General features: G+C 40.7%; 1 protein-coding gene across 5 annotated transcripts in view; it reads left to right on the forward strand.

Moving 5' to 3' along the window:
* Nucleotides 1-11,041, forward strand: part of ppfibp2a (PPFIA binding protein 2a) — a gene marked incomplete at its 5' end in the record, with an annotated part of 18,611 nt that extends 7,570 nt beyond the window's left edge. For 4 of the 5 annotated variants that reach the window (XM_079295088.1, XM_079295089.1, XM_079295090.1 and 1 more), the window contains 18 exons: nt 1,244-1,528; nt 1,833-1,925; nt 3,117-3,228; nt 4,070-4,131; nt 4,761-4,839; nt 5,000-5,124; nt 5,210-5,277; nt 5,365-5,425; nt 5,641-5,779; nt 6,632-6,773; nt 7,275-7,403; nt 7,886-8,036; nt 8,296-8,407; nt 8,714-8,802; nt 8,957-9,079; nt 9,422-9,547; nt 9,656-9,844; nt 9,941-11,041. In XM_079295088.1, coding sequence (XP_079151214.1) covers nt 1,244-1,528; nt 1,833-1,925; nt 3,117-3,228; nt 4,070-4,131; nt 4,761-4,839; nt 5,000-5,124; nt 5,210-5,277; nt 5,365-5,425; nt 5,641-5,779; nt 6,632-6,773; nt 7,275-7,403; nt 7,886-8,036; nt 8,296-8,407; nt 8,714-8,802; nt 8,957-9,079; nt 9,422-9,547; nt 9,656-9,844; nt 9,941-10,162 — 2,307 coding nt within the window. In that variant the 3' untranslated portion in view covers nt 10,163-11,041. The remainder of the gene's footprint in view (nt 1-1,243; nt 1,529-1,832; nt 1,926-3,116; nt 3,229-4,069; nt 4,132-4,760; nt 4,840-4,999; nt 5,125-5,209; nt 5,278-5,364; nt 5,426-5,640; nt 5,780-6,631; nt 6,774-7,274; nt 7,404-7,885; nt 8,037-8,295; nt 8,408-8,713; nt 8,803-8,956; nt 9,080-9,421; nt 9,548-9,655; nt 9,845-9,940) is intronic. The other variant, XM_079295091.1, reaches the window with a different exon arrangement.
* Nucleotides 11,042-15,756: the final 4,715 nt, after the last annotated feature.

The following is a 15,756-nucleotide window of genomic DNA, read 5'->3' on the forward strand; positions in this document are numbered from 1 at the left end:
GTTACATTTCTTTGTCAGTTTAAACTGAATCATGTATTTGCTTAAGACCGATGTGTTAAGTTACCAGCAGACATCCTGAGCATTTAGTGACCAAATGAACTGGAGAAAGAGGAAGCAGGGAAAGCAGCACTACTACCAGACAGGATACTGTATGTAGTTACTTTCAAAACACTGCTGCTCAAAGAGCTTTTGTGTCCTCATGTTAAAAGAGTTCCTGCATAGCAGAGCTGGCATGATGGATGGCCGGCCAAATATGATTGGGTGTGGGCTTTAGTGTTGGTGGAGGGTAATGGTTGACTTGGCCATCCTGAAAGTAAAGAAACAGCATGTTCCCAAAAACATTTGACATAATTGAAGAATATGAAAAAAAATATTTATTTAATTATGCTTGAGCATTTATAGGGATTTGATTTGTATTTCTAAGCAGAAAATAACAGCATACTGTAGATGTGATTGAGGACATTGGAGTCGACTTAGTAGACTGCTTTCATCACGTGCACAAACTCAGCTTTACCTACAACAGCTGTTTGGACTTAAGGAGAAAAGGAAATCAGCTTTGAACACTTCCCACGTGCTGCCTCTACCACACAAACATATCCACACGTATGCATGTTCGTACCGTTTGCTAGAACACATGCGCACAACATGTGGAAGCCTCCTTGCAGTGGAGCCAGTAAGCTCACAGTTAAATTTAGCCATGCAGGCTGTCCATATCATCTGTCATATCCGCTCTACCGGACCCCAAGTGAGACTTCCTCTGTCCACAGTCCGGGCATAGCTTGGCCGCTGTTTACACTCTTTCAGAACAAACATGGGCACGGAAGACCTCTAAAAGACAGCAAACCCACGCACCGTCTTGTAATTTATCAATGCACACTACCCATTTGATGACCTGGATATATTGGAATATGGCACAGCATTATGCATAACAATGTTAATACAAATATATAGCAGAAAGTTGTGGTTCATGAACAGATACAACATAATATGTGTTCATCGAGACCAGATGAGTCTAACTGGGCCAGTAGACACAATGGGGCAGTTAGTTTATGGGGAACAGCCAAAGATCTGTGTTTCCAATACTAGCTCACTGGCATATTTATGCATTCCACATTTCTCAGGATTGTATTCACAAACAAGCATAGACATATTCACCGACTCTGTAGTATTTCCTCTGCTCTCTCTTAACATGTCTCTCAATTCTTCCCCCCCCCCCCCCCCCCCCCCCCACTGCTTCTGTCAGACTGTAGTGAATTTCATTAGTGAGCTGCAGGAGCAGATGTGTAGGTTTCAGAAGGAGATCAATAGCAAGATCCAGGAGAAAAAGGCTTTGAGGTTGGAGAGCCCAGCTGACAGCAGCTCTCCGGTGGTGCGTCCCACTGAGTCCACTAAGGGCGAGGGCTCAAACCCCTGGCCGTCCCGTCACAGAACCTCAGAGGAGGTTCCAGAAGGGCCTGATGGGAACACACACGGCCTGGAAGAGGGTAGCTCAGATGCAAATCAGCAGGACGACTGTGGAGAAGAAAGTGTAGGCACAGCCTGCCTGCATGCCTCCTAATATTGTGTGGAGCATGGCTTGTCTCACTTTAGTGTGTGTTCATAGCTTCAGATGCAAATGAAGGAAGGACTCACTAAATATCCTCAGCAGCACCAAATGTCACTTTGTAACTTGTTTGATCTGTTTGGAAAAACGGTTATGCATCAGTGTGTGACACTAATAAGTGCATTTCATGTACAATTTAATAGTGTGTGTTATGAAAGAAAACGTGCAGATTTATTATCACATCACCTGAATTTAAACGAGCTAAATGTTCTCAAACATTCTGTTTTAGGGCTTAATTAAAGAGCTCAGGATTCTCAAGGACAAAGTGGAGCACCTGGAGGACCAAAAGTTACAGTACGAGCAAAAACTCAAAGCAACAAAGGTAAAAGAGAGTTCGGATTTAGATGTCTGATACATCAGTGCCCACATTCCACTGCTAACTCTCAACCCAACTTTCCTAAATGTTGTCCAATCCAATGTTCCAGACAGTTGAGTGAGTCATTCGGTTGTGCATGGACACCTATGTTTTCTTAAAAAGTCTATTTTACCTTCTATTTTAAAGCCCTGTAGAAATAGATTTAATGATGGCTTAGTCCATTTTTTAATGCCCCACTTGCATGATCACATGGCATTAACCTCTTAGACTTTTGTGAGTATTTGTTTTTGTCACTTTTTGACTTATTTTATGATAAAATCATTATCTTTCACATTCCCATCTGTCTTTTCCTTTGGGTACAATATCTGTCCCCAGTCTGTGTATTAGGATACATTTCATTGTGATGCTCTACCTGCTCACTCAAAAATGAGTTTGATTTCACTACTTCATTCATAGTTCATCCAAGTGTTGCCTGGTCGACCTATAGTTACAACATTTTCATAATTTATAAAGGTTGGACGTATCCACATACCTCAATCATTTTTTAAGTTCTCTAAGGAGGTCTGCCTGGTTTGATGCGCTGTGTATCTGTGCATCTGCAGTTCTTTATTTTTTTGTTTTTCAATTTTAATCAAATATCCTGGCATCCCTCCATCAACTGGATGTTGACCAAGATTTGCAAAATGAGTAAATAATACATTTTACAGAATGTGTTATTCTCAGTCTGGAGCTTCGGTTACTGACAGCAGACTGTTGTTTTTTTAATCCAACTGGAAACAATCCTAATGCACCCGAGTGGCTATTCGTATGAGATTATGTATTGTACTTTAAATACATGTTTTAAAGAAATAAAAGAGGGTTATGATTTGGTATATGAAGCAAAAAGTGTATTTTCCGCCTTTCACTTTCCTCTACACAACACACTGGCAAATACTTCAGGCTGAACTTCATTTTATTGCCATCTGTTTTTTCCTTACACTCAAACTTACCTCAAAACAAACTATAACTCCAGATAGTAGCGGCCTAATATTAGGCTCTCTGAAATTCAGATATTAAACATTTCTGTGCTTTCTTGTCGGTGCTTGGTGAAAAATGACTATATCTTACAACATTGGAGTTTCACTTGGGGAATTAAAAACAGGCACTAAGATGCATGTCAATGTTCTGCTAAGATTCCTCAATCTGTGACACTCACAGGCAGAGATCATCAGCCTTCAGCAGCTTCTGCTCAGTAAGAATGTGGAGATCGAGAGCTTGCACACACAGCTGCTGGCCAGACCTTCTCAATCCCCAGAGAGCCCGGAAAGAGGTAAGCAAAGCACCCGGCCTCAAGCCCTCGACCAGCCTGCCCACCACAGCCTCTCACTCTCACAGCATTAGCCAGCCTGATAGGTGACATCGTTAATGACTCCTTTTTGCATCCATTAACTTGCAGTAACAACAGTTGGAAAAGTCTGTCTTAGCCTTTAATAATCTGTCTCATCACGGGTCCCTGTCTCTCTCTCTCAGAGGAGATGTACAGGAAGAGGCTAAACACCAAACGTAAGCCTGAACATGTGCTTAATGAAAATCATGTTAAACCCACGGGCCATGTCTAGCTTTGATCTTTTATCAATTTCCTTTCTCCAGACAAGTCTTATTTCATTATCTTGTGTTTCCTTCTGCTCAGAGGGGCACCTTTGACAATCACAAACTGGTTTCCAAAATGTATGCACTATCTCTCTTCCCTTTGGCCTTTTCATTGTCTTTATGGATCCTCAGCGCATACAGTCTTGTTTGTTCTTAATTGTAACAGATAGACGCATCTCTGGGTACTTGCTTAGTATAATCACTGTCATTCACCAGTAATACTGCCTGTGTGCCTGTAGTAGTTACATAGGAAGTGTCTATGGACTGTGCGCCCAAATATGTAAGCGCTGACATGGCTCAAACTATGATTGGTAGATTAAAAACAGGCTTGTATCTAAAAATACATGGTTTGGATGGCGCTCTGGTGAGGAATAAATCTACAACATGCTAGCATGTATATTTGCTTTTCCTTTCTTTCGAAATAGCCATATGCCACTATATGTCTACAGAAAATACTAATGTATATGACATGAGCCTGTAGAGATTACTAATCAGTGTGGGGTTTCTTTTTATACATTTAGATCAGGAGCTGCAGAGGCTTAGGAATGGAATGAAATCACTGGTAGCTGCCAATGATGAAAAGGTAAGTTATTACCACTGCTATGGAAACCTATCCTTTCTCTTTCTGGTCAACAGCTGTAAGTGATTATGTAGTATAGAGCAGTGTGTGCGTTGTCATCCATTTACTACAGTGTAAAAAGTCTTACTGGCCTGTATATAGAAGTGCTATCATCACGCAGTTTAATAAAAGGTTAGGTGGTAACTGTTTGTCATTTCGCAAAGGAGCCGCCCTCCATCCATTTATAGTACAGAGGGGCTTTTGTATTCTCCCTCCCAGAGAATCTTGGACTTTAAAGACTCACAGACGAGGGCCTACATGTGGCACACTACTGAGGACACACACGTACACACACCCCAAGGCGAGCCATTTCAGGCAAAGCCACACTTAAGTAGGCCTCGATCTGCCAAGGCTAATTTTGGAGTGAGCTGCATTAAGAGAACCGTGACAAAACCAGACATGGGCACCACTTCAAAAAACACAAACTGCACACAGCTGGTTACCACAACTACGATTTCCAGCCAGTCAATCCCCTCCCTATCCACTACTTTGACATAAAGGCCATATGCTGAAATAGGGATGTTTGTGTGGCCATATATGTGTTTCCTAACCTTAGATAAACATCTTAAATGGGTTTCCTCTGTTTTCTTCAGGACCGACGAATTGAAAACCTCACTCTGCTCCTGAATCAGTGCAAGCAATTCAGAGAGGTCACTCACACAGCAAGGCAAGGTAATCAGCTTGTTCACTCCTTTACTCTTCCTTTCTGGCGTTTGTATTTTGTTAGCATCCACGTTGGAGCCTAATGAAAGCCATCACTCTTGCCTCCGAAAAGGGAACATATGCCACCACCTGCGTTTGAGAAAAACATTTCTGTTCTTTGTTACTGTAGCTCCACCTGCTGTCCGTTCATTGTCAAATGGCAGGACTCCGTCGAGCAGCAGTGAGGAAGAAGAGAATGTGCTGATGAAGAATATTGACTCTGCCAGTGCAAAATCGGTGGATGTAAAGTCTGAAGTGGGTATAAACTATTACAGCTAGTTCAAGTATTTTGTTCACATGAACATGGTTTTGAATTGTTTATGATTTTTACCTCTCACAGGTTTCCAGAAGCAGCTCTTCCTCCCAACAAACATCGATTTCATCAGCCCAAAAGGACAGTGACTACAGGTAGCGAGGCAGCTTTTCCTCACTGGACGACTCTCCAATATCTCTTCGTCGTATTTTACTGAGATCATTGTGTTTCTATCTACTCAGAACAGAACCGCAGACTTTATCAAGCAGCATGAATGACCTAACAAAAGGACCTTTACAAAAGGTATTTTGATATCATCATAGAAATGTCATATGCCAGTCATCTGTCAATTTACCTTTAAAGCATGTAATCAACCCTTGTCCTTCCAATCCATCTACCGGTACATGATATATAAGCTACGGTTACTGTCTATTACATGATTGATGCATGAGATGATTTGATTTCGTACATATATTAACAGTTATTGTGTTTTCTGTATCTGTGTGTGGTTTATCCAGAGTGGTCTGGATGAGCCTAGAAGTCAGATGCTGCCTGTGAATTCCTCTCTGTCAGAGCAGAATGTGAGCGGAGACAGCAGCAGTGAAATCCAGAGTCAAAAGTCTCCAGATGGGAGCGAAGATGGAGACTCCAGCCAAAGTAAATCCAGATATATTAAATCAGTCTATACATGGTGATGGATAGTGTGCAGTAATAATCCCTAATGTAGGATTTTTCAGTGTAATAGTCGCAAGGCCAGTAATTCCCATGAGCAGGGGCAGTATTCATATTTGGAACTCTCCTTTGAGCAGACAACCACTGCACCTTTGATCACATCTAATTTGAGAGGCTCCTTTCAGAGCAGATGGATTATGGGATGGACTTTCTTACCAAACACACCCTCTCTCTTGCTCTGATTGACCACATTCATACCAGCTCCACCCTTCCTCAGCTTTACTGGCCAGTTTTAACTTGAGCCCCACCCTGACTTCCCCCTGCTGCGTTCTGCTGCAGAGTGGTGACTGATCGCAGCACATATAATAAAGATTACACCTTGTAAAATTTTGCTTAAACCCCATTAACCAATGAATTGTTTGCCAAACTCAATGATCTGCAACCTGTGCTCCCTCCCCTGCATAGAGCACTGTGGAAAGGCAGACTGCCACACTTGTGCTACTTGGCTCTTAAGGTTATGTTTGGTATGCAAAGAGATACAAACAAACAACACTTTTAATGCATTCTACTCAGTCATCATCATCATCATCATCATCATCATCCAGATTTTGTCTTTAATTTAGGGAAACTACAAATTTTAACATTCTGATGTTTTCAAAGTTCCCATCATTGAAAAGTTAATTACAGTGAGGCTATGTCTTCTCTAATTATCACAGGTAAACTTCAATGTTTAACTAATGCACCTATAAGCTGTTGAATAGCCCTCCATAGTTCTACAATTTGAATTGTATCCAACTCAGTAGTATTGCACTGACTGGTTTTTGTAACCTCTTGCAGGAAAGTTTGAGAAAGTTGATGACAGCACTTCGGACGATAACTCCCCTGTTCATTCTGGAGCAAACAAACAGCCTGGCCAACGGGCTGTGGGCTCACCAGAATACATGAAGAATAACAGGAGCTTTAAGACACTCTGGGGAAAGTGAGTGTGGGAAAATACATTGACAGAACAACAATACGCCAACACATATGACCATCAACAAGTAGAGACAAAAGGGCAACCAAACATTAAACAGACCTAAATAAAGTATGTGTATAAATATGTACTGTGAGGCTTTTATGTAGAATGTATTAAATTGTGTATTAATAATATTTCTCTCTAGTAAGAGAGAACAATGAAGAGAGATATCTTCATAACGAAATCATTTGTGCATATTTTTAACTATCCTTCTCCTACTACACTTGCCCTACGATCACACTCACTAAGTAAACACGATCAAATTACTGAAATTACACAATTACACAAAACTGTCAGATATTGTGTAACTGTTCCCATTATCACCTTTATCCTACTGTAAATATTTACAGTACTTTGTTATGTTTATCAACAATGAAGTGAACATGTACTGATTGTGCCAAACATAATATCATTTTACTTTGAAAATGAAAGTAGTTTCTAGCATGTTAACCCTCACCCATACAGACTTCGAAGAACCCAGTCTGGAGGGCTGCAGGCAGTGGATCCAGATGTCGGTCAGTTTAGAAGAGGGGGACTTCGTTCGACAGCAGGACCCAGACTGACCAGGACCCCCGAATCGTATGACTCTACACGGTAAAGCACAGTAGCACTGTAGGCTACTCCTGTTTAAGTGTTTAAGGGTTTGTATCAGCCAGGTCACCATTATAATATTCTCGTTTAAAGCTTATCAATACAATATTAAGAACATAAATATAGCAGCAAAAACAATACTTTTCTTTGCTGTGAAAATATATAGTGGAGAAATGTCAACCTGAGCAGACAATGAAGTTGCTCTTCCTCTGTGCGCGCAAAACCAGTTCATGCCTCCGCCATGTTGAGCTCCATGTGGAGGCACGAGATATATTCTGGATTTTGAATTGAGCACCCATCAAATTATCTGGCTTTGCTCTCCTGCCTTCACCATTTCCGAGAAGAGGCTTGAGGGCTTGTCTTAGCAGAACAAAATCTGTCATAAATGTTGATGTGAGTTATATATCAAGATGGACATTCTAAATACTTGCATTACATTTATAAACGTATTCCATGATTTGTGTTTTTTTATTGTTTTATTTTAGTGATATGAACGTTCCATTCAGCCAGTGGAGCAAAGAGCAGGTCTGTGGCTGGCTAGAGGACTATGGACTGGGCCAGTATGTCAATCTTACCAGGCAGTGGGTTGAACATGGACAGACGCTGCTGTCTGCCACACCTCAGGACTTTGAGAAGGTCAGAGAATAAAGCAGGCAACTATTGGCACTTACAAATAAACACTGTGAAAATATCTTGAATTTACAACTTTATACAGAATTTAAGTATTCCTGTAAGTCCTTAATTTAAGTATTCAATCAGAGAATAAATACTCGATGCATCGGATATGTTGGAAACTTAAGAAGGTTTATCAGGCTAAATTAAACTGCATGATGTGTGGGTAAATTATTCCCAAATCTTTCGTGTTATTGTAACAAACAGTCCTTTCTAACCTCAGGAAATGGGTATGAAGAATCCACTGCACAGGAAGAAGCTGCAGCTCGCTCTAAAGGCCTTCACCACTAAAGTTATAGAGAAATCGTCAGACCTGGACTACATCTGGGTCACCCGTAAGACTCTTTCTAAATGGAATATTGTGAACTGTTCATGCTGCAGCTGCATGTTCTCATTTAAATCTCAGCAACAAATACAGAGTGGGACTTCTCGTGCCACAAATCAAACAAAGACATGTCATGTGTGGGATGTAAATATGTCAGAAAAATGCAAATATAGCCACTGCCAGAATTCAAAATCAGCAACTGCATCTTAACTGAACAGTTACAGTGAACATATTTTGACAGCTGACAGCTGATGAAACTTGATGAAGCATTCAATATTTCAGTGAGTGAATAAATGTCTGATTTTCACCCGTTTAGGCTGGTTGGATGATATTGGTTTGCCTCAGTACAAAGACCACTTCCATGAGGCCCGAGTGGATGGTCGAATGATACAATACCTTACAGTGGTAAGACTCAATCCTGAGCCTACTGTGACATTTTATATTAAAGCGGAGGCCTGGAAATACATATATATTAAGCAGTCAGACATGTTTTAACAACATGCTATGAATCTGCATACTGTTCATGAAGTTCACTGATGTTCCTTTGCTGTTCACTCAGAATGACCTCTTGACCCTGAAGGTCACCAGTCAGCTTCATCACCTCAGTGTTAAATGTGCGATCCATGTCCTTCACGCCAACAAGTTCAACCCCAACTGTCTTCGACGTCGGCCAGGGGAAGAGGTAAGCCAAGATAGAAAAGCGTAATTAGGAGTTGAGATTGTGGACTGTGCCAGCGAGCGGTGTATGGAGCAGTTGTATGTGTTTCATGTTGTATGTTATGTTACATTTAGTCTTGTAAATACTGCGCTTAGATGGTGAATAGGTGTCATCCCAACAGTTACCCACAAGATGGCGTCAGACATAAAATGCTTTCATACGCAGCACATTGTTTCTTTCATACTGCTTGCCCTGAAAGCCCCAGTGCTGTTAAAGCTTCATTCTGCTGACTTCTAATCAATTTTAAGGAAGGGTCAACCGGTGAGTCAGATGGAAAATGTATATCTTGATTTTTAACTTCTTCAGAAACAGCCCTCTCCCTCAGAGGTGGTGCAGTGGTCTAACCATCGCGTTATGGAGTGGCTGAGAGCAGTCGATCTAGCCGAGTACGCTCCAAATCTGCGGGGCAGCGGCGTTCATGGCGGGCTGATTGTAAGTGCAGCATTTTGAGCTTGTCAGCAGATTTCTCACACGTTTTCATGACAACCCTGTAAAGCTCAATTTGTTGCTGTCATCTGCTGTGAAAAATCTCTTCAACAGATCCTGGAGCCTCGCTTCAGCTCGGAGACTTTGGCACTACTGTTAAATATTCCTCCACAGAAGACTTTGCTCCGCCGCCACCTCGCCACCGCCTTCTCTACCCTGGTGGGACACCAGGCCACGCAGGAGAAGCGAGAGTACGGCAATGCCACAGGCCATGTGCCCCTGACTACCACTGCTAAAGTAAAGGTAGGAGCACAATCGTAGAATCAAATGGTTTAGTGGTTGAAGCAGCATTCATTGCAAATGATTTATTGACGGGTTGAACTTCTTTTGTGGTTTCAGCCAAAGAAGCTGGGCTTCACCCAATTCAGTCATCTCAGAAAGAGGAAACCTGATGAATCTGCGGACTATATCTGTCCAATAGACAGTGGAGCACTGACAGTGAATGGGGTTTCTCGCCTGCCCTCTGCAGCACTTAGGGGCCTCAGCCCCGCCTTGGACAGACATGCTGTGAAGAGGCAGCAAGTGGGGATAAGAGCTCAGGCTAATGGCCCAAAACAATAATTTAGAATACAGCACACTCTCCTCATTCATGTGTTGAATTGCTGGATGGGCTGTACAAATGCTGTGCTAAGCAGGCGATGTAAATTGTTGTTAATGTATTTTTAACCAGGTGTTGTTAAAGCAATATTCATCAAAGATGATAATGAATGGCGACATTGTGTGAAAGCTGCTCTCTGCATTCCGTATACAGCTGGATTCCAAAGCTTATATTTTTGCTTAAAAAAAACCTTATGCTGACAATTTTGTATGTAAACGTCTGCAGATGTAGTTAGAATATTGGTGGCATGTTCTTGTTATATATCTGGATTGACTGCAATGTAAATAATTGACACCAGTGTCAGTGTGTCAGAGTGTCAATCATTGATTCTCTGTATGACTGACAATAAATCAATGAATTAAAAAAATAATAATTTTTAATTCTGCATTTTGAATAAAGTTTGTTTGTATAGGAGTCTCCTACCCAAAATGGTGCCTTGTTTAATAAGATCCTTGTGAATATGCAGTAATATGATCAAAACAAGGTCAATAGTAAGTATTTTTGTACGTTTTGGAGACCAAATGCTTTTGCTGCCATCTGGTGCTTAAATGCTTACTATTGTCACTGAACAGCTTGATCATATTTACATTTATGGTCAATTATGGCTTATGGTAGTTATGTGAGCAACAGATGTAGATTTCAAGTTGATGTTTTACAAATTTTTATTTTCAAACAAATATGAACATTGTTGCTGTAGATTTCATTGAAGTCGGAGACACATCACTTCCTGATGGATCTCAGGGCCTTGAATGGACAGTCAATTGTTGTTGTTTTTGTTCCAGCCCAGGTTGAAAGTTGACGAGTCTGAATCGCAGCATTAATAGCTCACAAGACTGACATGAAACCTGATTTGATTTTGTTGATGAGTTCATGAAAATAAATGAGTCAAACAATCAATGATCCTCTTGCTGGTGAATATTAACAGCTTCAACTTAAATGTGTCTTTCTTTCACAAAGTTGAAAGGTTAGTGATTATCACAATGACAAAAATATGATACAACTTTACCAAAATACTATTTGGTAAGAGTATTGCCGGATTATATGGAGGTACTTGCAGACAGTTGTCCACTGAATGTTGTTGACACCAGAAAGATGTTACATGGTTTGAGTATACAGTTAAAAGGATGTAGTACAATATACAACTTATATTACCAGCCACAACAACAACACTGGTATTGTTTTCTCATCTTGTAAGTCTACTGTGTGTCATCATAGCATAACGTGGTCCTTGAGACAGCTAGTGTACTGGGGAATAAAAATAAGTGGTTTTAAATTCTGGTCTCTGGGCAGATTTCGATGTGTCAAAACTGTGAAAGATGCAATCACAGACCTTTACGGGTGTGTAGTTGAGATTAAACTGCAGGCTAAATTTGAAGATGGGTGTGGTCTGAGTAGGGACGTAGGAAGTGGGGAAGGGGTCATTGCACCTTACTTAATGCCCCTGGGCTAATTTGGCGTTGGTAGTGGTGTGATCCCATGGCAAGATGGTCTCTAATTTGAACTGATTTACGATATTAGGAAACATCTTGCTAGAACCATGATACAAAGTAATACCATGTCTATGCCTCTGAGTTGTTGATTTATTGAAGTAAAGTATCTATTTTCTGAAAATGACATTGGTTGACTGTAACTAGGTGCCATGTTGTGCTGCATAGCATTTTTGGATTTCAAAATAAAAGCTTTTCTTCATAAGTAGCTCAAACCAGATCGTAACGTATCAGACAGGATTGGCTTGATTAGGGCTAGATTTGCCTCTGGCTTTCTACTTGCTTCTTTTAACTAATGTCCACTTCATCTAATACCATTGTGTTGTAATTCTTCGGCAGTTACTGTATTTGCCAAATGAGACAGAACCTGTATTAGAAGGAATATTCCATTTTACACTGACTGAGGGCTGTAATGAAACAAAGTCTCAATAAATGACCTATTTCACTGCGAGTGAATCTACTAGGATTCTGCTGGTGCGTCTGTCAGTGTGGCAGACTGGGCAGCAGTCAGCAGTCAGCTCCCCTCTGAACCCTCTTACAGAAGCACGCAGTCTCAATTAGACCAAACACAATAATTAGGAAATCTTTTACCTCTGCATATTATTAGTTTCCCAACGGAAAAAATCCTGATCAATGATTACAAATGACAGGTTCATAAATAAATTAGTCCTGCTGATAAGTGGGTAACACAACTCAATTGATCCATGTTAAATGGAAAATAGAGGGCTCAATGAAGATTAAGATGGAGGGTTTGGCAAATGTAAAGCCTAAAATACAAAGGAGATCATTGTAACATGACATATTTTGGTAAATGTCTGATGCAATTTGATAAAAGGCAGCATACACATTAAAAATAGTTGAAGGTTTAGAAAGAAATGTATCCTTATTTCAAACCAGCAGATGTCAGTGTTGCCTGTGGATTCGTCATGTGCCATGAATACTACTTCACAGTTAATTCCACTGAATATTTAGCTTGTTTTTTATTTAGCATCATTGTTTAATTTTCCTTTTTATACTAGAGGTAAGTGCCACTGCCTCAGTCCTCAGTTTGCCAACAATACGTGGGGTGTGTTGGACTACATTACTACTTTAAAGTGGACGTATTGGAACATGGATCATGTCAGCACAAAGGACATGAAAGGATTTCAACATCAATCAAAAACTGGTTTTGAGTCGTATGTGGTTCCAAATGACAGTTCTTGAGATTGTGCATATCATGTGGTTGATGGACAGTCCAGGATTAGAAACAGAGTAGAATGGTATTCGAGGCTTTTAGTCAGAATACAAATGCTCAATCTCAAAAATACATGTAGAATACAAAAATAAAAATTAAACATGGCTGTAAATGTGTTCACATTTATTTCAATATACATTAAAATGAGTACTCCAGTATGTTGTGTGTGTTTATCCGTGTGCATGTGTTGAGAGAGGAAGGCATTGTTTATAATAGTGCATCTTAGCTAATTTCAGTAATGTGATCCAGCCTCCACTAGCTGACAGCTTAATAGCTATTATTTGTGTCACCCTCTCTCAAAACGCTTTAGCAGTAAATTGCTAAATGCAGGAGACTGTGGTATGACTGACATCTTTCCTTGTAATATGATACCTATTGTTTTAATTAAATGAAAGCGATTGTGACATTTATTGGTTTCAAAGTTACTCGTTAATTGCAGTGTAAGAAAAAAACAGTAGATGTTATTATGGTTTACATTGCATAAATAATTTGCAAACCCTTTGCTAATGATTATACATTATTCTCCCACTGAGACTGTCATTTAATTTGAATACATCAGAAATAAAAACAGTGCATTGGTGATGCAACACAAACCTCCTCTTGGCAATGCCTGAGCCCTCACTCTTCTTTCTCCTTGTCTCTGTCTCATCTTCTTTCTGTGTGTGTGTGTGTGTGTGTGTGTGAGAGTAATGTTTATTTATACTGTATCAATTTTGCGGTGACATTTCCCATTTAAATTATAGAGGCCGACTTTTATTCTGTTACCAAGGCTCCTTTTTAAGTAATGCCAGTAGCCAGTGTGTTAGTGCTTTAAGTCATCATCCTGTCTGTTTGATCTATGGACTCACTCAGATGTCTTTTGTGGAGCGTAATCATGTTTTTATATGATGTCACTGGTCGTTCCTGTCATTAACTTGCCACCAGCTTGCCAGTTTGGGGAACATATTCGATGTTAGGGTGGTGCATGTGTTGCGTACCCCCCATCCTGCCAGTAAAGCTGTATCTGTCTCCAGCGCACCAGTTTGTCCTGACAGGCCTGCCACAATGATGACTGCATCACCCAGATGCGGCTGAGCAGCTTGCGAGCCAACTCTGACACGCCGTCAAAAGGAGCAGCCAGCCGTCTGCATGAGCCTTCTTCTGCCCCATCAAACCTCAGAGCCCATCTCTTCCTGTACAGTCAGCCACCGTCAACCAGGCTGTTTCTCTCTGTTTGCTTTCCATGCTGAGTACATAACAATCTGGATTGCATGTTGTTGTTTAGTATTTACTCCGAAATTCAGTTGCGATAAATCTCCTTTATTATCTGCCGATGATCTCAACCCATCACCATAGAAATTGTGACAGTGGCAGTCCAAAACCAGTATGATCGGACATGATTTGAGGAACTAAAGTAGAAGAGCTTGGTTTTGATTGGCCCCTTCTGCGCCAAGGGGCCTTTTTATTGGTGGCCAAGGCAACTTGTTCCTTTTCATGGTTAGTTGGTGGCCAGTTCATAGAAGGAGAGGAGAGACAACTGTGATTATGAGATAAGACAATTACAGGAACAAGTAGTCGATCAAGTATATCTCCAATCCACCAAAGATTGACAAACAAGACTCCAGAAGCTTTGGGCCAGTAGGACAATTTGACTAACACAGAGATCAACCTTTAGGGTTAAGGGACCCACTGTTGGCATAACAATAGAGATGGTGGTCTGAGACAAAAACAGGTAGACAGGGAATAAAATGACAAATTCTATCATAGTCAAGGAAAAGGATCTGGAAAGTTGAAGTACAAACGATTGGAAAAAAAGGGAGTTGGGACTGTCCACCTCAATGTCTGACTGGTTGTTCTGGTTGCCAAAACTATCATAAAAGTGCTGAAACTCAAAAGAGTTGACATGTCAGAGGAATGGAAGCAGTTTCCTTACCTCAGGCCATCATCATGGGTGATCAAGACTGACATGCATCACCAGAGGCTTTCATGTCCGATGAGAACACCTGTCTGACTCTCTGGGTGAAGGTGGACAGAGGAATGCCATTGCAGATAACATTTCATATGTGCCACACAACCTTAGAAGACACAGTGGCATAGTGTACCAAAGCAGGGGCAGAGATACTAAAAATAACGGAAAATTAAGGTTTCTGTTGCATTTGATAAAAAGATATATAATTGTGAATCAAACTTCTTATGATGACTGGATTTCATGCTGGAGAGCAAAACGATTTGTCTGTCCTCGAGATTTAAAGCCTTTGTTTGTGTACCAACTGGGATAAGATGACAGCTTTTAGAAGATGCACAGAGAGAGCAGTTATTTATGTGGGTTGGTTTATTCTTATTCTTTGGGGCCCATTACAGGGACACAAAGAGAAAGTCAATCAGTAGAGGTTAATGTGGGCAATCTGTAAAGAGAACAGACGATGAATGCAAAACACTCTTGAAGTGTTGCAGAGTATGACAGTGACATGGTGAATGTTTTTATTCATACAAACTGTGCCGTATGTCTAGCTTTTCCAACTGTTAGTTGCAATACCGGTTACAATGTTGGTTGACCATACTAACCAAGAGTAATTGGCTGCCATTGTTTTCAAATATCAATTAAGAGCTGCTTGCAGAAGGGATACTGTGTAAGTGGGCACAGTGCTGCTTTATGAAGATATGGTGATAATATGCTCCCAATGACAATGCTAGCATGTCGATGTTAACAGGTAATGCGTAAACCATGGTCTCCGTCTCAGTTTAGCAGGTTAGCATGCTAATATTAGTTAGCATGCTAACCTGAACACCAAATACAACTGATGCTGAGCCAAATGTCACTCATTTTGAGCTACATTGGCGATAAACCAAAGTATGA

This window comes from Melanostigma gelatinosum, assembly GCF_949748355.1.
Source record: "Melanostigma gelatinosum genome assembly, chromosome: 2".
NCBI classification, from domain to species: domain Eukaryota; kingdom Metazoa; phylum Chordata; class Actinopteri; order Perciformes; family Zoarcidae; genus Melanostigma; species Melanostigma gelatinosum.